General features: G+C 45.4%; 1 protein-coding gene across 1 annotated transcript in view; it reads left to right on the top strand.

Annotated features, from left to right (window-relative positions):
- The window catches only part of LOC143793501 (uncharacterized), a 71,311-nt gene extending 59,769 nt beyond the window's left edge, over nt 1-11,542 (top strand). The window contains exon 11 of the mRNA XM_077280532.1: nt 8,059-11,542. Within this exon, the coding sequence (XP_077136647.1) occupies nt 8,059-9,821 (1,763 nt within the window). The 3' untranslated portion in view covers nt 9,822-11,542. The remainder of the gene's footprint in view (nt 1-8,058) is intronic.
- The last annotated feature ends 12,256 nt before the right edge of the window (nt 11,543-23,798 follow it).

The following is a 23,798-nucleotide window of genomic DNA, read 5'->3' as shown; positions in this document are numbered from 1 at the left end:
CAGCATGCGTCGACTACGCTGCGCCCAAAAACGCTAATGTGAATGTAGCCTAATGTGTAATAGTGTATTAAAGCATGCAAAGATACTAAATAATTTTGCCACAAGAGAGAGGGTTACTGAGACCAACCTGCTATCGTAGACGTGGGTGAGAAGGACCCCCAACGCGCGTTTCGCTAAATTCTTCTTCGGGGGGAGTCATCTATTTTCTTAGTCTTTGGGGTTACAATTTAGACAATTAGTATGATTGCATGCTCTGGCCATATTATCTTTGTTGGGGTATTAGGCTGCCGTCACACTAGCAGTATGTGGTTAGTATTTTACATCAGTATTTGTAAGCCAAAACCAGGAGTGGGTGATAAATGCAGAAGTGGTGCATATGTTTCTATTATACTTTTCCTCTATTTGTTCCACTCCTGGTTTTGGCTTACAAATACTGATGTAAAATACTGACCAAATACTGCTAGTCTGACAGCAGCCTTAGGCCGGCCTCACACTCCGCGTATGTAAATACGGTCCGTTTTTTATGGCCGTAATACGGAGAAAAGTCCCCAAAATAGTGATCCGTATGTCCTCCGTAGGCAGGGTGTGACAGCGTATTTTGCGCATGGCATCCTCCGTATGTAATCCGTATGGCATCCGTACTGCGATATTTTCTCGCAGGCTTGCAAAACCGACATCTAATGGATTTATGTGCTCAAATGTTCGTTAAAACATATACACTATATATATATATATATATATACACACTCACCGGCCACTTTAGGTACACCATGCTAGTAACGGGTTGGACCCCCTTTTGCCTTCAGAACTGCCTCAATTCTTCGTGGCATAGATTCAACAAGGTGCTGGAAGCATTCCTCAGAGATTTTGGTCCATATTGACATGATGGCATCACACAGTTGCCGCAGATTTGTCGGCTGCACATCCCAAAGATGCTCCATACAAGGCAGGATGGATCCATGCTTTCATGTTGTTTACGCCAAATTCTGACCCTACCATCCGAATGTCGCAGCAGAAATCGAGACTCATCAGACCAAGCAACGTTTTTCCAATCTTCTACTGTCCAATTTCGATGAGCTTGTACAAATTGTAGCCTCAGTTTCCTGTTCTTAGCTGAAAGGAGTGGTACCCGGTGTGGTCTTCTGCTGCTGTAGCCCATCTGCCTCAAAGTTCGACGCACTGTGCGTTCAGAGATGCTCTTAGGCCTACCTTGGTTGTAACGGGTGGCGATTTAAGTCACTGTTGCCTTTCTATCAGCTCGAACCAGTCTGCCCATTCTCCTCTGACCTCTGGCATCAACAAGGCATTTCCGCCCACAGAACTGCCGCTCACTTGATTTTTATTCTTTTTCGGACCATTCTCTGTAAACCCTAGAGATGGTTGTGCGTGAAAATCACAGTAGATCAGCAGTTTCAGAAATACTCAGACCAGCCCTTCTGGCACCAACAACCATGCCACGTTCAAAGGCACTCAAATCACCTTTCTTCCCCATACTGATGCTCGGTTTGAACTGCAGGAGATTGTCTTGACCATGTCTACATGCCTAAATGCACTGAGTTGCCGCCATGTGATTGGCTGATTAGAAATTAAGTGTTAACAAGAAGTTGGACAGGTGTACCTAATTAAGTGGCCGGTGAGTGTATGTATATATATATATATATATATATATATATATATATATATATATATATATATATATATATATATATTCTGTATTTATATTTAATTCAGCGAAAGATATGTGAAAAGCCGGTAATTCAATTGCCAGCTTTTCATTTCTCCTTCCCAAACCCGACAGGATATGAGACTTGGTTTACATACGCTAAACCATCTCATATCCCCTTTTTTTTGCATATTCCACACTACTAATGTTAGTAGTGTGTATGTGCAAAATTTGGGCGCTGTAGCTTGTAAAATAAAGGGTTAAATGGCGGAAAAAATTGGCGTGGGCTCCCGCGCAATTTTCTCCGCCAGAGTGGTAAAGCCAGTGACTGAGGGCAGATATTAATAGCCTAGAGAGGGTCCATGGTTATTGGCCCCCCTGTTGTGAACTCTATTTTTGGGCTCCCTCTAGTGGTCACTAGCGGTACTGTGTAGTGTTGTCTTTCTGCAGGTTGGCTGCATCAGCTGGTTCGTTATCCTTGGTTGGTTTCCTATTTAACTCACCTGGATACTCAGTTCCTTGCCTGCTATCAATGTATTCAGTGCTCTTCAGATTCCCTGTGACTACCTTGCTCCCAGTCTCTCCAAGACAAGCTAAGTTCTTGTTTGTTTATTTTCTGATTATCAGCGTTCATCATGTTTTTTGTCCAGCTTGCTAAAATGTGAATTATTACTTGCTGGTTGCTCTAGGGGACTGAGTTTCTTCCCCCCACACCGTTAGTTGGTGCGGGGGTTCTGGAAATCTCAGTGTGGATATTTTGTAAGGGTGACCGCATAGATCCCTTTTCTATTTTCTGCTATCTAGAATTAGTGGGCCTCATTTGCTGAATCTGCTTTCACCCCTATGTATGTGCCTTCCTCTTACCTCACCGTCATTATCTGTTGGGGGCTTCTATATCTTTGGGGATTATTTCTCTGGAGGCAAGAGAGGTCTTTCTTTCTCTCTAGGGGTAGTTAGTTCCTCAGGCTGGCTCGAGACATCTAGGAATTTTAGGCACATTCACCGGCTACCTCTAGTGTGTTTGGATAGGTTCAGTTTTGCGGTCAGTCCAGTTTACCACCTCCCTAGAGCTTGTTCTATGTTTAGTCACCTTGCTGGAGTAATTTGTGATCCTCAACCACTAAGGATCATAACAGTATAGCAGGACCAACAAGTGTTTTATGCATCGCAGAAGTGGGATTAAAAGAAGACCTGAGTACATTTTTTTTTTTCTCACGCTTTTCCTTTGCTGCAGTCTGTTCAGCTTCTTTCATCCCCTTGAACTCTGGGTGGTTTTGAGCTCAGCTGCAGACATGAATATTCAGACTCTGACTTCTAGTGTGGATCATCTTACTGCACGGGTGCAAAGTATTCAGGATTTTGTTATTCATAGCCCTATGTCAGAACCAAAGATACCCATCCCTGAGTTGTTTTCTGGAGATAGATCTAGGTTTCTAAATTTTAAGAATAATTGTAAGTTATTTCTATCTCTGAGACCTCGTTCCTCTGGTGATTCCGCTCAGCAAGTTAAAATTGTTATCTCCTTGTTGCGTGGCGACCCTCAGGATTGGGCTTTCTCTCTGGCGCCTGGAGATCCTGCATTGCTTAATGTAGATGCATTTTTTCTGGCTCTTGGAATGCTTTATGAGGAGCCTAATCTTGAGAATCAGGCAGAAAAAGCCTTGCTGGTCCTCTCTCAAGGTCAGGATGAAGCAGAGGTGTATTGTCAAAAATTTCGGAAATGGTCAGTGCTTACTCAATGGAATGAGTGTGCCCTGGCTGCAAATTTCAGAGAAGGTCTTTCTGAAGCCATTAAGAATGTTATGGTGGGGTTTCCCACCCCTACAAGTCTGAGTGATTCTATGGCTTTAGCCATTCAGGTTGATCGGCGTTTGCGGGAGCGCAAATTTGCTCATCCTTTGGCGGTATTTTCTGAACAGAGACCTGAGTCTATGCAATGTGACCGAACGCTGACCAGAATTGAGCGACAAAGTCATAGACGTCAAAATGGGTTGTGCTTTTACTGTGGTGATTCTACTCATGTTATCTCAGCATGCTCTAAACGCTTAAAAAAGTTTGCTAAACCTGTCACCATTGGTACTATACAGCCTAAATTTATTTTGTCTGTTACTTTGATTTGTTCTTTGTCGTCCTACTCGGTTATGGCTTTTGTGGATTCAGGTGCTGCCCTGAATCTGAGTCGTTTGCCAAGCGCTGTGGTTTTGTCCTGGAGCCTTTGGAATTTCCTATTCCTCTCAGGGGAATTGATGCTACGCCATTGGCTGAGAATAAGCCTCAGTATTGGACGCAAATGACCATGTGCATGACTCCCGTACATCAGGAGGTGATTCGCTTTCTTGTTCTGCATAATTTGCATGATGTTGTCGTTTTGGGTCTGCCATGGCTGCAGGCTCATAATCCAGTTTTAGATTGGAAAGCTATGTCTGTGTCAAGTTGGGGTTGTCAGGGAATTCATGGCGATACTCCGTTGGTGTCTATTGCTTCTTCCATTCCCTCTGAGGTCCCTGAGTTTTTGTCTGACTACCAGGATGTTTTTGATGAGCCCAGGTCCAGTGCCCTGCCCCCTCATAGGGATTGTGACTGTGCTATAAATTTAATTCCTGGTAGTAAATTCCCTAAGGGACGACTTTTTAATTTGTCTATACCAGAGCATGCCGCGATGCGGAGTTATATAAAGGAGTCTTTGGAGAAGGGACATATTCGCCCATCCTCTTCCCCTCTTGGTGCAGGATTCTTTTTTTGTGGCCAAGAAAGACGGTTCTTTGAGACCTTGTATAGATTATCGTCTTCTGAATAAAATCACAGTAAAATTTCAGTATCCTTTGCCACTATTGTCTGATTTGTTTGCTCGGATTAAGGGTGCCAGTTGGTTCACCAAGATAGATCTCCGTGGTGCGTATAACCTTGTGCGCATTAAGCAGGGAGATGAATGGAAAACAGCATTTAATACGCCCGAAGGCCATTTTGAGTACTTGGTGATGCCTTTTGGACTCTCTAATGCTCCTTCTGTGTTTCAGTCCTTCATGCATGACATTTTCCGAGAATATCTGGATAAATTTATGATTGTTTATCTGGATGACATTTTGGTCTTTTCTGATGATTGGGAGTCCCATGTGAAGCAGGTCAGGATGGTGTTTCAGGTCCTGCGTGCTAATGCTTTATTTGTGAAGGGCTCAAAATGCCTCTTCGGAGTACAGAAGGTCTCCTTTTTGGGTTTTATTTTTTCTCCTTCTACTGTGGAGATGGACCCAGTCAAGGTCCAGGCTATTCATGACTGGACTCAGCCCACGTCTGTTAAGAGCCTTCAGAAGTTCTTGGGTTTTGCTAATTTTTACCGTCGTTTCATCGCTAATTTTTCTAGCGTGGTTAAACCTTTGACGGATTTGACCAAGAAGGGTTCTGATGTGACTAATTGGTCTCCTGCGGCCATGGAGGCCTTTCGGGAGCTGAAGTACCGGTTTTCTTCAGCTCCAGTCTTATGTCAGCCAGATGTCTCTCTCCACTTCCAGGTCGAGGTTGATGCTTCTGAGATTGGAGCAGGGGCTGTTTTGTCGCAGAGAAGCTCTGATGGCTCTGTGATGAAGCCATGTGCTTTCTTTTCTAGAAAATTTTCGCCTACCGAGCGAAATTATGATGTTGGTAATCGGGAGTTGTTGGCTATGAAGTGGGCATTTGAGGAGTGGCGACATTGGCTCGAAGGAGCTAAACATCGTGTGGTGGTCCTGACTGATCACAAAAATCTGATTTACCTCGAATCTGCCAAGCGCCTGAATCCTAGACAGGCTCGTTGGTCGTTGTTTTTCTCCCGTTTCAACTTCGTGGTCTCATACCTGCCTGGTTCGAAGAACGTGAAGGCTGATGCACTTTCTAGGAGCTTTGTGCCTGACTCTCCGGGAGTTTCTGAGCCGGCTGGTATTCTCAGAGAGGGAGTGATTTTGTCTGCCATTTCTCCAGATTTGCGACGAGTGCTGCAGAAATTTCAGGCGGATAGACCTGACCGTTGTCCACCAGAGAGACTGTTTGTCCCGGATAGATGGACCAGCAGAGTTATTTCCGAGGTTCATTCTTCGGTGTTGGCGGGTCATCCTGGGATTTTTGGTACCAGAGATTTGGTGTCTAGGTCCTTTTGGTGGCCTTTCTTGTCGCGGGATGTGCGTTCCTTTGTGCAGTCTTGTGGGATTTGTGCTCGAGCTAAGCCTTGCTGTTCTCGTGCCAGCGGTTTGCTTTTGCCTTTGCCTGTCCCGAAAAGGCCTTGGACGCACATTTCCATGGATTTTATTTCAGATCTTCCAGTATCTCAGAAAATGTCTGTCATCTGGGTAGTGTGTGATCGTTTTTCCAAAATGGTCCATTTGGTGCCCTTGCCTAAGTTGCCTTCCTCCTCCGATTTGGTTCCTCTATTTTTTCAGAATGTGGTTCGCTTGCACGGCGGCATTCCTGAGAATATTGTGTCTGATAGAGGATCCCAGTTTGTGTCCAGGTTTTGGCGAACTTTTTGTGCTAAGATGGGCATTGATTTGTCTTTTTCGTCGGCCTTCCATCCTCAGACTAATGGCCAAACCGAGCGAACTAATCAGACGTTGGAAACTTATTTGAGATGTTTTGTTTCTGCTGATCAGGATGATTGGGTGACTTTTTTGCCATTGGCCGAGTTTGCCCTTAATAATCGGGCTAGTTCTGCTACCTTGGTTTCGCCTTTTTTCTGCAATTCTGGTTTCTATATCTTGGGGGATTATTTCTCTGGAGGCAAGAGAGGTCTTTCTTTCTCTCTAGGGGTAGTTAGTTCCTCAGGCTGGCTCGAGACGTCTAGGAATTTTAGGCACGTTCACCGGCTACCTCTAGTGTGTTTGGATAGGTTCAGTTTTGCGGTCAGTCCAGTTTACCACCTCCCTAGAGCTTGTTCTATGTTTAGTCACCTTGCTGGAGTAATTTGTGATCCTCAACCACTAAGGATCATAACACCCCCCCCCCCCCCCCCCCCCCGGCTAAAAACATCTGCCCCCAGCCACCCCAGAAAAGGCACATCTGGAAGATGGATTAAGAGTCTAATAAAATATTACAACAACCTGTGTCTTTATTTCATTAAAATACTTTGTAATATTGTGTTTGTGTTTTATTAACCATTTTGTACTATTGGATTAATAATGGATAGGTGTCATAATTGACGCCTCTCCATTATTAATCTGGCTTAATGTCACCTTACAATAGCAAGGTGACATTAACACTTCATTACCCCATATCCCACCGCTACACGGGAGTGGGAAGAGAGTGGCCAAGTGCCAGAATAGGCGCATCTTACAGATGTGCCTTTTCTGGGGTGGCTGGGGGCAGATGTTTTTCGCCAGGGGAGCCCACGACAATTATTTCCGCCATTTAACCCTTTATTTTACAAGCTACAGCGCCCAAATTTTGCACATACACACTAATAACATTAGTAGTGTGGAATATGCAAAAAAAAAAGGGATATGAGATGGTTTACTGTATGTAAACCATGTCTCATATCCTGTCGGGTTTGTGAAGGAGAAATGAAAAGCCAGCAATTGAATTACCGGCTTTTCACTAACACCGCTGCGTATTTCTCGCAAGTCACACTGCTGGTCCGTGTGGAATCCGTATTTTTCTCGCCCCCATAGACTTTCATTGGCGATTTTTTTTGCGCAATACGGTGACAAACGCAGCATGCTGCGATTTTGTACGGCCGTACAAGACCGTATAATACAGATCAGTAAAATACGGCTGATAGGAGCTGGGACATAGGGAATCATTGGGCCGTGTGTTATGCGTATTTTACGGACGTAGTTTATGCGCTCATACGTCCGTAAAACTTGCTAGTGTGAGGCCGGCCTTAATGTGACTACACATCTTGTCTGCATCCCTCCTGGAACATACAGCAATAACTACGACATATTTATATCTTGGGTACTCCCTTTAATTGTTGTTGTATGTGTGTTTTTTTTGTGTTTATTATAGTGTGTAGGATGTTCAGGGTGCATTAGGGTCCCTAGGGCTACCGACGTTCAGCGGGGGTGCCATCACCGCTACAACTAGGGTGCCAACCTCCGCTGGCAGGTAGGGTGAACTTTAGGGCTGATCTAGGGAGAGATTAGTCCTAGATTTTTTTTTTCCCCCTATTGACCCTCCATTTTTTCCACCTTTTTAAGATAATCAAGTATTTTTTACCCTTTTAAATACATGAATAAAGGTAAATTTTTAGAGGTCTATTTGTGCCAATGTCACCTTTTTATAAATGTTATTCACTTTACCTATCATTGTTATAATGTTATTGCATGTAGTTGTCTTCCTTATTACCGGTAGTTTCACTGACAAGGGTCTTCATTTTTAGCTCCATCAAATTTCAAAATCCCTTTTGTGAATTTCATCTTTTATCCTTATAGGAAATCCTTGTGATAATAACAGTTTATCACTAAATTGTAAAAAAGAAGATATCAGGAAGCACTCTAATGGAGAAAACTTCATTACCCTTCATGGACCTCCAGGACTTCACAGTACTTCACTTTCTTATAATCCTCTTAATCATGAGGAACCCTCTCCTGAGCAATCTCCCATTGTTACCACAATTCCAGGTGACAAAGTGGATACAAGATTTCAGTGTCACAAGGAATTTACTAAAAGCTCAGATTATCTAACGCTCATCAAACATGAAGGAGAGAAGCCATACTCCTGTTCAGAATGTGGGAAATGCTTTACAGATAAATCAAAATGTGTTAAACATGAGAGAATTCACACAGGAGAAAAGCCATTTTCATGTTCAGAATGTGAGCAATCCTTCACAGAAAAAGGGACTCTTATTAAACATCGGAGAATTCACACAGGAGAAAGGCTATTTTCATGTTCAGAATGTGGGACATCCTTCAAACATAACAGTAGTCTTATTAGACATCAGAGAATTCACACAGGAGAGAAGCCATTTTCATGTTCAGAATGTGGGAAGTCCTTCATAGATAAAGGTTATCTTATTATACATCAGAGAATTCATGCAACAGAAAATCCATTTTCATGTTCAGAATGTGGGAAGGCCTTCACATTTGAAGCGCATCTTATTAGACATCATAGAACTCACACAGGAGAAAAGCCATTTTCATGTTCAAAATGTGAGAAATCCTTCACAAATAAAGCGAGTCTTATTAGACATCAGAAAATTCACACAGGAGAAAAGCCATTTTCATGTTCAGAATGTGAAAAATCCTTCACAGAAAAAGAGAGTCTTATTAAACATCAGAGAATTCACACAGGAGAAAACCCATTTTCATGTTCAGAATGTGAGAAATCCTTCACAGAAAAACGGAGTCTTATTAGACATCAGAGAATTCACACAGGAGAAAAGCCATTTTCATGTTCAGAATGTGAGAAATCCTTCACAGATAAAGGGAGTCTTATTAGACATCAGAAAATGCATACAGGAGAAAAGCCATTTTCATGTTCAGAATGTGGGAAATCCTTCACAGATAAAGGGAGTCTTATTAGACATCAGAGAATTCATGCAATAGAAAATCCATTTTCATGTTTAGAATGTGGGAAGGCCTTCACGGTTGAAGCGCATCTTATTAAACATCATAGAACTCACACAGGAGAAAAGCCATTTTCATGTTCAAAATGTGAGAAATCCTTCACAGATAAAGCGAATCTTATTAGACATCAGAAAATTCACACAGGAGAAAAGCCATTTTCATGTTCAGAATGTGAAAAATCCTTCACAGAAAAAGAGAGTCTTATTAAACATCAGAGAATTCACACAGGAGAAAACCCATTTTCATGTTCAGAATGTGAGAAATCCTTCACAGATAAACGGAGTCTTATTAGACATCAGAGAATTCACACAGGAGAAAAGCCATTTTCATGTTCAGAATGTGGGAAATCCTTCACAGATAAAGGGAGTCTTATTAGACATCAGAGAATTCATACAGGAGAGAAGCCATATTCATGTTCAAAATGTAGGAAATGTTTTAACCAAAAAACAAATCTTGTAACACATCTAAGAATTCACACAGGGGAGAAACCGTTTTCATGTTTACAATGTGGAAAATGCTTTACAGAAAGATCACAACTTGTTAAACATCGGAGAACTCACACAGGAGAGAAGCCGTATTCTTGTCCAGAATTTGGTAAATCTTTTATACATAAATCATGTCTTCTCTGAAGAGAAGTCACACAGGGGAAAAGCTATATTCATGTTCAATGTGTGGGAAATCTTTAGTAAATCAAATCTTGTTAGACATGAGTGAAGTCATACAGAGAAAAGCTGTATTCATATACAGAATGTGGGAAATCTTTTTGTCATGGTCTCATCTTTACTATGGACTAGGGAGGCTGTGAGTGATGGCTCAACCTCGCAATGGGATCTGATGTATGCTGGACTGTCAGTATTGTGAGTGACAGTCTATTCATCCAATCTGATCCTGGGGCAGTCTGGGCTCACAGCATTTTGATCAACAGCCCTGCTGCTCAATCTGGGCTTGCTTCAGGCATTTCCCCAGGTGCCTCTCATCCTTGGTAATTTTCTAGTTATTTAGCTGGCTAGCTGTGAGTAGATCGGTGTCAGCTGTAGCTGAGCTTAGTTTGGTGTGTGCTTAGCTCTGTCTGATTGTGTCTTTCTCTGATCTTGTTGCCAGACGTAGTATTTGTCTTGACTATTCATGTGCATTATCCCTTCTGTTCTTGACGCTCTCTGACTGCAGGTTCTCTGACTGCAGGTACCTGACTCCATACTTGGCCTCTGACTGTCTTTTTCTTACTCCCTAGTCTTGATGTACCCTCCTGGTATTTCACCCTGGAATGTTACCTGACCACAACTTTGTCCTGCTGCTCTTTATCTTGTGCCCTCCTGGTATGCTTTGCCCTCCTCTTTATCTTGTGCTCTCCTTGACCTCCGACCTCCTGTCTACCCTTTCTCTAGGCTTGTCCGTCAGTAGTTACTCAGCGTCACACGTTTATCCATAAATCAAATCTTAATATATAATGACGATGGAAGAAAATCTCGGGTCAAGAAGTGTACAAAAAGAGGTAGATGAGAAAAAATATATATATTTATTATTCATATTAAAACCAATAAATATATGAAATGAGGTGCCTCATGCCAAAGAGAGATGCAGAACAATACATTGCATAGGCAACAATTATAACAAAACCTACACAATTTTTAAAAAAAATAATTAATATGAATACTTTTCTGCCCAATGATGACAAAAGTATTCACGGTACCACAATACAATTTGTTATTGTACATCTTAAAAAAAATAATAAAACTGTGCACTTTTCCGATACCCATAGCGTCTCCATTTTTCGTGATCTGGGGTTGGGTGAGGGCTTATTTTTTTGCGTGCCGAGCTGACTTTTTTAATGATGTAATTTTGGTGCAGATACGTTCTTTTGATTGCCCTTTATTGCATTTGAATGCAATGTTGCGGCGACCAAAAAAACATAAGTCTAGTGTTTCAAATTTTTTTCTCGCTACGCCGTTTAGCGATCAGGTTAATCCTTTTTTTTTATTGATAGATCGGGCGATTCTGAAAGCCGCGACACCAAATATGTGTACATTTGATTTTTTTTTATTGTTTTATTTTGAATGGGCCTAAAGGGGGTGATTTAAACTTTTTTTTTTTCATATTTTTTAAAACATTTTTTTTATTTTTCCCATGCTTCAATAGTCTCCATGGGAGGCTAGAACCTGGCACAACTCGATCGGCTCTGCTACATAGGAGCGAAGCTCAGATCGCTCCTATGTAGAAGAATTGCTGCATTACTATGAGCACCACAGGGTGGCGCTCACAGCAATCCAGCATCAACAACCATAGAGGTATTCAATAGACCTGAAAGGAAAGCTGGGTGATCTGTACTTACATTGAGTCGCGGTGAGGCGCCCTCTGCTGGATGAACTCATATGAACTCGAGCGTGGGAACTTTTCCAAGGCTCCAGTTCATGAGGACATCCAGCAGAGGGCGCCTCACCGTGACTCAAAGTAAGTACAGATCACCTAGCTTTCCTTTCAGCACCTGGGGTTTACAGGCACGAGCGAGTGCTTTAGCGCAGCTCCTGCCTGTAAAATGATTTAACCTCTTCAGATGGATTTACTTCGTGGGACCTGACAGTTCATCAGAAGGTATGTATATTGGTTTATTATTTTGCCAAGCGAGGGTCTTCAGGTGGATTGAGAGAGCAATAAAATATTAACCCCTTCGCGACATGCACCGTACTAGTACTGCGCTGCCGGCACTGCACTGCATTTGTGCCAGCAGCAGTACTAGTACGGCGCCCCGATCACCGCGGTCTCACGCTGAGCGCCGCGGTGATCGGGTGCGGGTGTCAGCTGTATATGACAGCTGACACCCCGCAGCAATGCCCACGATCGGCGCTATCGCCGATCGCGGGCACTTAATAGTGACAGCGGCATAGAGGGGGATCGCCCAGGGACGGGGGCTCCCTGCGCTCTCCCACCGGAGCAGTGCGATGAGATCGCGCTGCTCCGGTGACCTGGAAGGAGTCCCTGGATCCAAGATGGCCGCGGGACTCCTTCCGGGTCATGAGATGCCCTAGCTTGCCGGCGCCTGCAGAGAGTTCCTAATAGCAGGCTATGCACACTGTCAGATCACCGATCTGTGATGTCCCCCCTGGGACAAAGTAAAAAAAGAAAAAAAAAATTTCCACATGTGTAAAAAGAAAAAAAAAAATCCTAAATAAAGAAGAAAAAAAAAAATATTCCCATAAATACATTTTTGTCTAAATAAAAAAAATCACACAATAAAAGTACACATGTTTAGTATCGCCGCATCCGTAACGACCCCACCTATAAAACTATATCACTAGTTAACCCCTTCAGTGAACATTGTAAGAAAAAAAAAAAAGAGGCAAAAAACAACGCTTTATTCTCATACCGCCAAACAAAAAGTGGAATAACACGCGATCAAAAAGACGGATATAAATAACCATGTAAAAGAGAAAAAAAAAGGGAGAAGCCAGCACAGCTAATGGTCAGAACGCAATACAAAGGCTCTAGTTAATTTTGCAGCTGTGTCTGAACCTGTCTCACCCTTTAACCTTGGTGCTGGTTTGGAGGCGTGGAGGCCACAGGGGTGGGATTCAAATTTTTAACAACAGGTCCTCTAAGTCGCGGCGGCCGGAATTTTGGCCACGCCCATTTTCAATAACCCCGCCCATACTAATAAGCCACGCCCAGTGGCACGATTCATATTTTTGGAAGCAGTTTGTCTCCCTTAATGACAAGAATACGTTGTGACATACGGTATTAAAGTCATTCAAAGACTGCCGCAAGGAACACGGACATGCTGCGATCTTAAAAGAAGCGCCACATGTCCGGAGTCGCAGGGCCGCCGGGTGCGTGTTACCACGCATAGTGGAGACGGGATTTCATAAAATCCCCTTCACTATGCTGGAACATCTGGACGCTGCGTGTTTGACGCTGTGGCCCCACGCAGCGTCAAACACGCAGCGTTTACTTAACGTGGACACATACCCTAACCGTTCCCATCACCAGATCACACATCTAGCCGGCAGCTTTTGTTTTGGCCAAAAGATTTTGTAAGCCGCCACCATAACACGGTAGACTCTTTTGGTGAGGCCCTACTCTGCTGTAACCTATTAAATATTTGTTAAAATATGCAATACAATTTAGGTATATTTTTATTTATTTTTCAATTTTTAAAATGACCAATAATATCACATAAAAAGAACAAATACCGCTACACCATGACCAGATGACATATTACCACCACAGTGATCGAATAATATCACATACAAAGAACAAATACCGCTACACCATGACCAGATGACATATTACCACCACAGTGATCGAATAATATCACATATAAAGAACAAATACCGCTACACCATGACCAGATGACATATTACCACCACAGTGATCGAATAATATCACATACAAGGGACAAATACCGCAACACCATGTCCAGACCACATATTACCACCACATAGTGACTGAATACTACAATTCTGATCAGTAATAAAAAAAAAGCACCACACTATCACCATAAGTGCCATTATACACAGGAGATCTGTACTTAGTATGCAGTGTCTGTGTAGAGGTAATACAGTGATCACTAGTGAGATTATACACAGGAGCTCTGTATATAGTATACAGTGTATAGTGTCAGTGTATAGGTAACACTGACTTACCAGTGACGTCTCTAGGTTAAGTCCTTCATCTTTCATCCAGCACAGACCGCCATCATGTCTTCCAGCCAGGACTCGTCTCTGCAGGAAATAACAGAGTTATCTCGCGCTCCGCTTGTAGAACACATTACTTAATTTTTCCGAACTTCTACATTACACCGCATAAAGAAAAAGAGGCGACATAGTGTCACTCTACACAGTAACAGGACCGCCCCCTCATTTAAAACAGTGTCCTCAAAAAATAAATACATCACTGCAGTAATAATATCCCTTAATTAGTCCCTATGGTAATAATATTCCCCATCCTGGCCCCGTGTGTCTCATTCCTGGCGTCAGCCATATGTTCTCCCATCCTGCCCTCATGAGTATCCTTTCTGCACCATATGATCTCCCCATCCTGCCCCATCTGTCTCCATCGTATCCATCCTGCCCCATGATCCTGCCCCATCTGTCTCCAATCCTGCCTCCAGTGTCTCCAATCATGCCCGTATCACCATTCTGCCCCGTCTCCAATCAGGCCCCCATTTCTGCAATCATGCCCCCTGTGTCTCAATTCTGCCCCATCTGTTTCCATTCCTGCCCCAGTGTCTCCAGTCATGCCCCAGTGTCTCCAGTCATGCCGCCATGTCTGTCATCCTGCCCCGTGTCTCCAATCATGCCGTTTCACCTTTCTGCCCCCGTGTCCACCTTTCTGCCCCCGTGTCCAGCTTTCTGCCCCCGTGTCCAGCTTTCTGCCCCCGTGTCCAGCTTTCTGCCCCCGTGTCCAGCGCTCTGCCCCCTCCTGTGTCCAGCGTTCTGCCCCCTCCTGTGTCCAGCGTTCTGCCCCCTCCTGTGTCCAGCGTTCTGCCCCCTCCTGTGTCCAGCGTTCTGCCCCCTCCTGTGTCCAGCGTTCTGCCCCCTCCTGTGTCCAGCGTTCTGCCCCCTCCTGTGTCCAGCGTTCTGCCCCCTCCTGTGTCCAGCGTTCTGCCCCCCTCCTGTGTCCAGCGTTCTGCCCCCTCCTGTGTCCAGCGTTCTGCCCCCTCCTGTGTCCAGCGTTCTGCCCCCTCCTGTGTCCAGCGTTCTGCCCCCTCCTGTGTCCAGCGTTCTGCCCCCCCCTGTGTCCAGCGTTCTGCCCCCCCCTGTGTCCAGCGTTCTGCCCCCTCCTGTGTCCAGCGTTCTGCCCCCCCTCCTGTGTCCAGCGTTCTGCCCCCTCCTGTGTCCAGCGTTCTGCCCCCTCCTGTGTCCAGCGTTCTGCCCCCCCCTGTGTCCAGCGTTCTGCCCCCTCCTGTGTCCAGCGTTCTGCCCCCCTCCTGTGTCCAGCGTTCTGCCCCCTCCTGTGTCCAGCGTTCTGCCCCCTCCTGTGTCCAGCGTTCTGCCCCCTCCTGTGTCCAGCGTTCTGCCCCCTCCTGTGTCCAGCGTTCTGCCCCCTCCTGTGTCCAGCGTTCTGCCCCCTCCTGTGTCCAGCGTTCTGCCCCCCCCTGTGTCCAGCGTTCTGCCCCCTCCTGTGTCCAGCGTTCTGCCCCCCCTCCTGTGTCCAGCGTTCTGCCCCCCCCTGTGTCCAGCGTTCTGCCCCCTCCTGTGTCCAGCGTTCTGCCCCCCTCCTGTGTCCAGCGTTCTGCCCCCCTCCTGTGTCCAGCGTTCTGCCCCCCCTGTGTCCAGCGTTCTGCCCCCTCCTGTGTCCAGCGTTCTGCCCCCCCCTGTGTCCAGCGTTCTGCCCCCTCCTGTGTCCAGCGTTCTGCCCCCCCTCCTGTGTCCAGCGTTCTGCCCCCCCGTGTCCAGCGTTCTGCCCCCTCCTGTGTCCAGCGTTCTGCCCCCTCCTGTGTCCAGCGTTCTGCCCCCCCTCCTGTGTCCAGCGTTCTGCCCCCTCCTGTGTCCAGCGTTCTGCCCCCTCCTGTGTCCAGCGTTCTGCCCCCTCCTGTGTCCAGCGTTCTGCCCCCCCCTGTGTCCAGCGTTCTGCCCCCTCCTGTGTCCAGCGTTCTGCCCCCCCTCCTGTGTCCAGCGTTCTGCCCCCTCCTGTGTCCAGCGTTCTGCCCCCTCCTGTGTCCAGCGTTCTGCCCCCCCCTGTGTCCAGCGTTCTGCCCCCTCCTGTGTCCAGCGTTCTGCCCCCCTCCTGTGTCCAGCGTTCTGCCCCCTCCTGTGTCCAGCGTTCTGCCCCCTCCTGTGTCCAGCGTTCTGCCCCCTCCTGTGTCCAGCGTTCTGCCCCCTCCTGTGTCCAGCGTTCTGCCCCCTCCTGTGTCCAGCGTTCTGCCCCCTCCTGTGTCCAGCGTTCTGCCCCCCCCTGTGTCCAGCGTTCTGCCCCCTCCTGTGTCCAGCGTTCTGCCCCCCCTCCTGTGTCCAGCGTTCTGCCCCCCCCTGTGTCCAGCGTTCTGCCCCCTCCTGTGTCCAGCGTTCTGCCCCCCTCCTGTGTCCAGCGTTCTGCCCCCCTCCTGTGTCCAGCGTTCTGCCCCCCCTGTGTCCAGCGTTCTGCCCCCTCCTGTGTCCAGCGTTCTGCCCCCCCTGTGTCCAGCGTTCTGCCCCCTCCTGTGTCCAGCGTTCTGCCCCCTCCTGTGTCCAGCGTTCTGCCCCCTCCTGTGTCCAGCGTTCTGCCCCCTCCTGTGTCCAGCGTTCTGCCCCCTCCTAAAAGTAAAAAAAAAAAAACACTACATACTCACCGTCTGTTGTCCGTCACGTCCCCTGGAGCTTGCCGTACTGACTGTCTCAGCGCCGTCCGGCCGTAAAGCAGAGCCCAGCGGTGAACCTGCAGTAACAGCGGTTCATCGCTGGGCACCGCTGTTACGGCCGGCCGGCGCTGAAACACAGTCAGTGCGGCAAGCGCCGAGGGACATGAAGGACGACAGAAGGTGCGTATGTAGTGGTTTTTTTTTTTTTACATGGGGACTTCGGCATCGCTGAAGACAGTTTCAGCGATGCCGAAGTCGCTTGGTCGCTGGAGAGAGCTGTCTGTGTGACAGCTCTCCAGCGACCACACAGCAACTTACCAGAGGCGGTCCGGGGGCGTGGTAACCATTTTTCAATTACCGGAACGCTGGCAGATAGAAATTTTAGTAAACGGCTGCCCCGTACCGGGTCGTACCGGCTGAATCCCACCCCTGGGAGGCCAGATCTGACATGTCTGCACAGGACCTGATCGGCCTTCACCTACGCTTGTCCTTCCTGGCACCAAGGGAGTGATTCTGAAAATGTCTCCAGGTACAGCTTGCATGTCATAGTAAAGTAATGGTGTCTTTCTTTTTATGCTCTTTTTATACATCTAGGAGGCTGTAATGGCACAATGTTATTAAAATACGTAGCGTAGGACTGCCCCATTATGAGATTGCCGTGAAGTGGCGGGGTAGCTCAAAGAATTGATCAATTATTTGCTAAATGTCTCATATTTGAACTACAGTTAGAATTCAGTAGGTGCATGTGCACCATTTGTATTGCGTTCTGACCATTAGCAGTGCTGACTTCTCCTTTTTTTTTTTCATAAATAACCATGGTACCGCTGAAAGCGTCATCTTGTCCCGCAAAAAAAAGCCGCCATACAGCATCATCAGCAGAAAAATAAAAAAGTTATAGCTCTCAGAATAAAGCGATGCAAAAACAATTATTTTTTTATATAAAATAGTTTTTATTGTGTAAAAGCGCCAAAAAATTACATAAATGAGGTATCGCTGTAATCGTACTGACCCGAAGAATAAAACTGCTTTATCCTTTTTACCAAACGCGGAATGGTATAAACGCCCCCCCCCCCAAAAGAATTTCAGGAATTGCTGGTTTTTGTTCATTCCGCCTCCCAAAAATAATAAATAATAAATAGCGATCAAAAAATGTCATGTGCCATGGTACCAATAAAAACGTCAACTCGTCCCGCAAAAAACAAGATCTCACATGACTCTGTGGACCAAAATATGGAAAAATTATAGCTCTCAAAATGTGATGCAAAAACTATTTTATGCAATAAATAGCGTCTTTTAGTGTGTGATGGCTGCCAACCATAAAAATCCGCCCAAAAAACGCTATAAAAGTAAATCAAATCCCCCGTCATCACCCCTTAGTTAGGGAAAAATAACAAAATTTAAAAAAATATTTATTTCCATTTTCCTGTTAGGCTACTTTAACACTAGCGTCGGTACGGGGCCGTCGCGCTGCGTCGGCCCAACGTACCGACGCATGCTGTGCAAGCGCCGCACAACGGGGGCAGCGGATGCTGTTTTTCCACGCATCCGCTGCCCCATTGTGAGGTGCGGGGAGGTGGGGGCGGAGTTCCAGCCGCGCATGCGCGGTCGGAAATGGTGGACCGTCGGCACAAAAAAAGTTACATGTAACGTTTTTTGCTGCCGGCGGTCCGCCACAACACGACGCAACCGTCGCACGACGGTTGCGACGTGTCAATACGTCGCAAAGCGTCGCTAATGTTAGTCTATGGGGAAAAAACGCATCCTGCAGATGACTTTGCAGGATGCGTTTTTTCGCCAAAACGACGCATTGCGACGTATGCAAAAAGCCGCTAGTGTGAAAGTAGCGCTAGGGTTAGGACTAGGGTTAGGGCTAGGGTTGGGGTTAGGGCTAGGGGTAGGGCTGGGGTTAGGGTTGGGGTTAGGGTTTCAGTTAGAATTGAGGAGTTTTCACTGTTTAGGCACATCAGGGGCTCTCCAAACGCGACATGACGTCCGATCTCAATTCCAGCCAATTCTGCTTTGAAAAACTAAAACAGTGCTCCTTCCCTTCCGAGTTCTCCTGTGCGCCCAAACAGTGGTTCCCCCCAACATATGGGGTATCAGCGTTCTCAGGACAAGTTGGACAACAACTTTTGGGGTCCAATTTGTCCTGTTACCCTTGGGAAAATAAAAACGTGGGGGCTAAAATATCATTTTCGTGGAAAAAAAATATTTTTTATTTTCACGGCTCTGCGTGATAAACTGTAGTGAAACACGAGTTGGTTCAAAGTTCTCACAACACATCTAGATAAGTTTCTCGGGGGGTCTAGTTTCCAATATTGGGTCACTTGTGGTGGGTTTCTACTGTTTAGGTACATCAGGGGCTCTGCAAATGCAACATGACACCTGCAGACCAATCCATCTAAGTCTGCATTTCAAACGGCGCTCCTTCACTTCCGAGCTCTGTCGTGCGCCCAAACAGTGGTTCCCCCCAATGTATGGGGTATCAGCGTACTCAGGACAAATTGGACAATAACTTTTGTGGTCCAATTTCTCCTGTTACCCTTGGGAAAGAAAAAATTGCGGGCTAAAACATCATTTTGTGGAAAGAAAAAATGATTTTTTTTAATTTTCACAGCGCTACATTCTAAACTTTAGTGAAACAATTGGGGGTTAAAAGTGCTCACCACACATCTAGCTAAATTCCTTAGGGGGTCTTCTTTCCAAAATGGTGTCACTTTTGGGGGTTTCCACTGTTTAGGCACGTCAGGGGCTCTCCAAACACGACATGGGTTCCGATCTCAATTCCAGCCAATTTTGCATTGAAAAGTCAAATGGCGCTCCTTCCCTTCCGAGCTCTGCCATGCGCCCAAACAGTGGTTTATCCCCATATATGAAATATCAGCGTACTCAGGACAAATTGCACAACAACTTTTGGGGTCCAATTTATCCTGTTACGCTTGGGAAAATAAAAACTTTGGGGCAAAAAGATCATTTTTTGTGAAAATTAATATCAATTGTTTTTTACGGCTCTACATTATAAACTTCTGTGAAGCACTTGGAGGTTCAACGTGCTCACCACACATCTAGATTAGTTCCTTAGAGGGTCTACTTTCCAAAATGGTGTCACTTGTGGGGTTTCCACTGTTTAGGCACATCAGGGGCTCTCCAATTGCGACATGGGTTCCGATCTCAATTCCAGCAAATCTTGCATTGAAAAGTCAAATGGCGCTCCTTCCCTTCCGAGCTCTGCCATGTGCCCAATCAATGGTTTACCCCAACATGTGAGGTATTGGCGTACTCAGGACAAATTGTACAACAACTTTTGTGGTCCAATTTCTCCTGTTACCCTTGGTAAAATAAAACAAATTGGATGTGAAGTAAAAATTTTGTGAAAAAAAAGTTAAATGTTCAATTTTTTTTAAACATTCCAAAAATTCCTGTGAAACACCTGAAGGGTTAATAAACTTTTTGAATGTGGTTTTGAGTACCTTGAGGGGTGCAGTTTTTAGAATGGTGTCACTTTTGGGCATTTTCTGTCATATAGACCCCTCAAAGTCACTTCAAGTGTGAGGTGGTCCGTAAAAAAAATGGTTTTGCAAATTTTGTTGCAAAAATGAGAAATCGCTGGTCAACTTTTAACCCTTATAACTCCCTTACAAAAAAAAGATTGTTTCCAAAATTGTGCTGATGTAAAGCAGACATGTGGGAAATGTTGTTTATTAACTATATTATGAGATATAACTCTCTAATTTAAGGGCATAAAAACTAAAAGTTTGAAAATTGCTAAATTTTCATAATTTTCGACAATTTTTTTTTTTTTTCACAAATAAATGCAAGTCATATCGAAGAAGTTTTACCACTATCATGAAGTACAATATGTCACGAGAAAACATTGTCAGAATCACCAGGATCCGTTGAAGCCTTTTAGAGTTATGACCTCATAAAGTGACAGTGGTCAGAATTCTAAAAATTGGCCGTGTCACTTAGGTGAAAACAAGCTTTGGGGTGAAGGGGTTAAAACAACCTGTGTGTTTATTTCATTAAAATACTTTTTAATAATGTGTGTGTGTGTGTGTGTGTGTGTGTTTTTAACCCTTTCAGACAATTGGATTAATAATGGATAGGTGTCATAATTGACGCCTCTCCATTATTAATCTGGCTTAATGTCACGTTACAATAGCAAGGTGGCATTAACCGTTCATTACCCCATATCCCACCGCTACACGGGAGTGGGAAGAGAGTGGCCAAGTGCCAGAATAGGCGCATCTTACAGATGTGCCTTTTCTGGGGTGGCTGGGGGCAGATGTTTGTAGCCAGGGGGGGGGGGGGGGGGCAATAACCATGGACCCTCTCCTGGCTATTAATATCTGCCCTCAGTCACTGGCTTTACCACTCTGGTGGAGCCCACGCCAATTTTTTCCGCCATTTAACCCTTTATTTTAGCAGCTACAGCACCCAAATTTTGCACATACACACTACTAACATTAGTAGTGAGGAATATGCAAAAAAAAGGGGATATGAGATGGTTTACTGTATGTAATCATGTCTCATATCCTGTCGGGTTTGGGAAGGAGAAATGAAAAGCCGGCAATTGAATTACCGGCTTTTCACATATATCGCGCTGAATTAAATATAAATACAGAATATATATATATGTGTCTCAATGACATATATATATACTGTACATATGTTTTAATGAACATTTGAGCACATAAATCCATTAGATGTCGGTTTTGCAAGCCTGCGAGAAAATATCGCAGTACGGATGCCATATGGATTACATACGGAGGATGCCATGCGCAAAATACGCTGACACACCCTGCCTACGGATGACATACGGATCACTATTTTGGGGCCTTTTCTGCGTATTACGGCTGTAAAAAACGGACCGTATTTTTATACGCTGAGTGTGAGGCCGGCCTTAGTGTCACACCATCCTTCAGTGCTGGAGTCAGGATGTGAGTTACCTTAGTCCCAAATAAAGCTATAGTTTAATGGCCTCATCCATGGCATATACGTGTATGTGTGTGTGTAATATATATATATATATATATATATATATATATATATATATATATATATATTAGTGTGTATAGGAGGAGGGACTCAGCAGATTGTTCGGGATCATAGTATTATTCAGGACTGAGGAGGATTCAGGACAGGAACATACACGGAGGAGGATGGATCAGTTGTTACTGCTGAGGGTAAATAATATAAAGTGATTTTAGGCAGGACCTGTGGCGAGATCTAGTACAGTTCCAATCATATAGAGTTTTGCTGGTTTAACACTTGCATATTTTGCAATGTGTGTGACAATGGCTGCACCTGGATCCGTTTTCATCTCCACTGACTTTCAATGGTGACAGATGGGTCCTGCGTGTGCATCCAGTTGTCACTGTTTTCCCTCTGATCCGTGTGTCTGCATATTTTGCCAGATGCACAAAAATGCAACTTGTTGCAGTTTTGTGTCGTTTGAAAAACAAGCAGGCATAGGGACACGGATGGACCCGTGGCTATACATCTGTAATTACCATGGAGCATGGATCCAGAACAACACAGACCCGTGTACTTCCATGTGCAGGGATCCGTTATGCGGAACTGAACATGCTGGGAAACAAGGGATGTGCTGTATGGGAAAGTGATGACCCTGTATGGGAGCAGGATGCAGACATAATGTAGACTCTGCATGCTGTGCTGTCATACAGTGAAGGGCTGTGCCCTATGTGAGGCCTGTTTCACATGTCAGTGGCTCCGGTACGTGTGGCGACAGTTTCCTCATGTACCATAGACACTGACTCACGTAGACACATTAAAATAAATGTGTTTCTGCACATGACGGCGTGTTTTCACGGACCATGTGTCCGTTTGCAAAACACAGAGACATGTCAGTGTTCGTGGGAGCGCACGGATCACAAGGACCCATTAAAGTCAATGGGTCCGTGTAAACACGTACCGCACACGGATGCCGTCCGTGTGCCGACTGAGGACCACACGGACCGTGCAGGAGACCGCGCTAGAGTTAAGTGCTGATCCCCTGCGTGTGGTGCTGAAGCCGGCATTCATTCCTTCTCCCCAGCAGCGTTCGCTGGAGGGAAGGAATGAAAAATCAAGGTTTTTGTTTTTTTGGGTGTTTAAAATAAAGTTCGTGGTCACCTCCCGCCTCCTGTGCGCCCGCCCGCCCGCTTGCATTAAAATACTCACCCAGCTCCCGCAATGCTTCCTCTCAGCGCGGGCAGCTTGTCCTGTGTGAGCGGTCACGTGGTGCCGCTCATTAGTGATGAATATGCAGCTCCACCTCCCATAGCGGTGGAGACTGGCCTTATAGTGTGCTAATGGTAATAAATTGTATTGGAAGCCTGTATATAACATGGGGCACCTGGTTAGGGGCTGCTTTCACACTAGCGCTTTGGTACGGTGCATTGTGATGTGTAGTAATCCTGATGCATCCCGATTCAGATTGTATCCCTACACTTAACATAGGGACACATCGACCTGCGTTTGCATCGGGATTTCTCATGTGCTCCCAAAACGCAGCTTGTTGCAAATTTTGGTTGTTAAAAAAATCTGCAGATATCCTGGTACATGGCAGCACATCCAACAAACATCTGATTGTCAGTGTAGACGCCCCCGGATCAGTCTGCCTGCGTCCAATGTGGATGTCACACTGCGCAGGAGCGGAGAACCACTTATTTTCACGGTCACCAGTCTCTTCACTGTCACCAGTCTCTCCTCTGCCCCATAAGTCAGAATTTCACATTTCCAACCAAATCCTGATCAGGAGACAGTTCCTGCGTTTGCAGAAAAAATACGGCTGCAGATAAATGGTGTCCAAGAGGGAATGACCGCAGCAATGTACAAAACCGCCACATATCAGAGAGTAATACATAAGACTACAGCCGAGGAGCCGGGGGCGCTATTCACAGGAGCGAACAGTCTGAGGAAACAGCAATGCTGAAACCAGTGTGTACTGCTTCACTAGAGACTTATACAGGGGTATAATGAGGCCCTCACTGTACAGGAAAACACCGGGAACCAGGACTGAGGAAAACATATACCGGATTCAAGTTAGTTTGCAGTTAGCTATTAGATATTAGTTAGTTATTCGATTTTCATGTATGGCAGTTAGTTATTAGTTAGCTATTCGATTTTCCATGCATGGTGAATTATACATAGAGTGGCTATTGTTTGGCTAAAATTTTGATCAGGACTTTGAGATGTTTATTTTGACTACTTGTGGTCCTGGGTTATTCACGTAAATCGCTTATGTCGCACATAATCAAACGTACTCAATGGTATGTAAGTTCAATTTGAAAAGAGGTACCCTGGACCACTAGTACTCAAAATGACCGGC

Source organism: Ranitomeya variabilis, chromosome 1, assembly GCF_051348905.1.
Source record: "Ranitomeya variabilis isolate aRanVar5 chromosome 1, aRanVar5.hap1, whole genome shotgun sequence".
Lineage (NCBI taxonomy): Eukaryota > Metazoa > Chordata > Amphibia > Anura > Dendrobatidae > Ranitomeya > Ranitomeya variabilis.
Note: the sequence above shows the minus strand (reverse complement) of the source record. Positions and strands in the feature narration are given on the sequence as shown.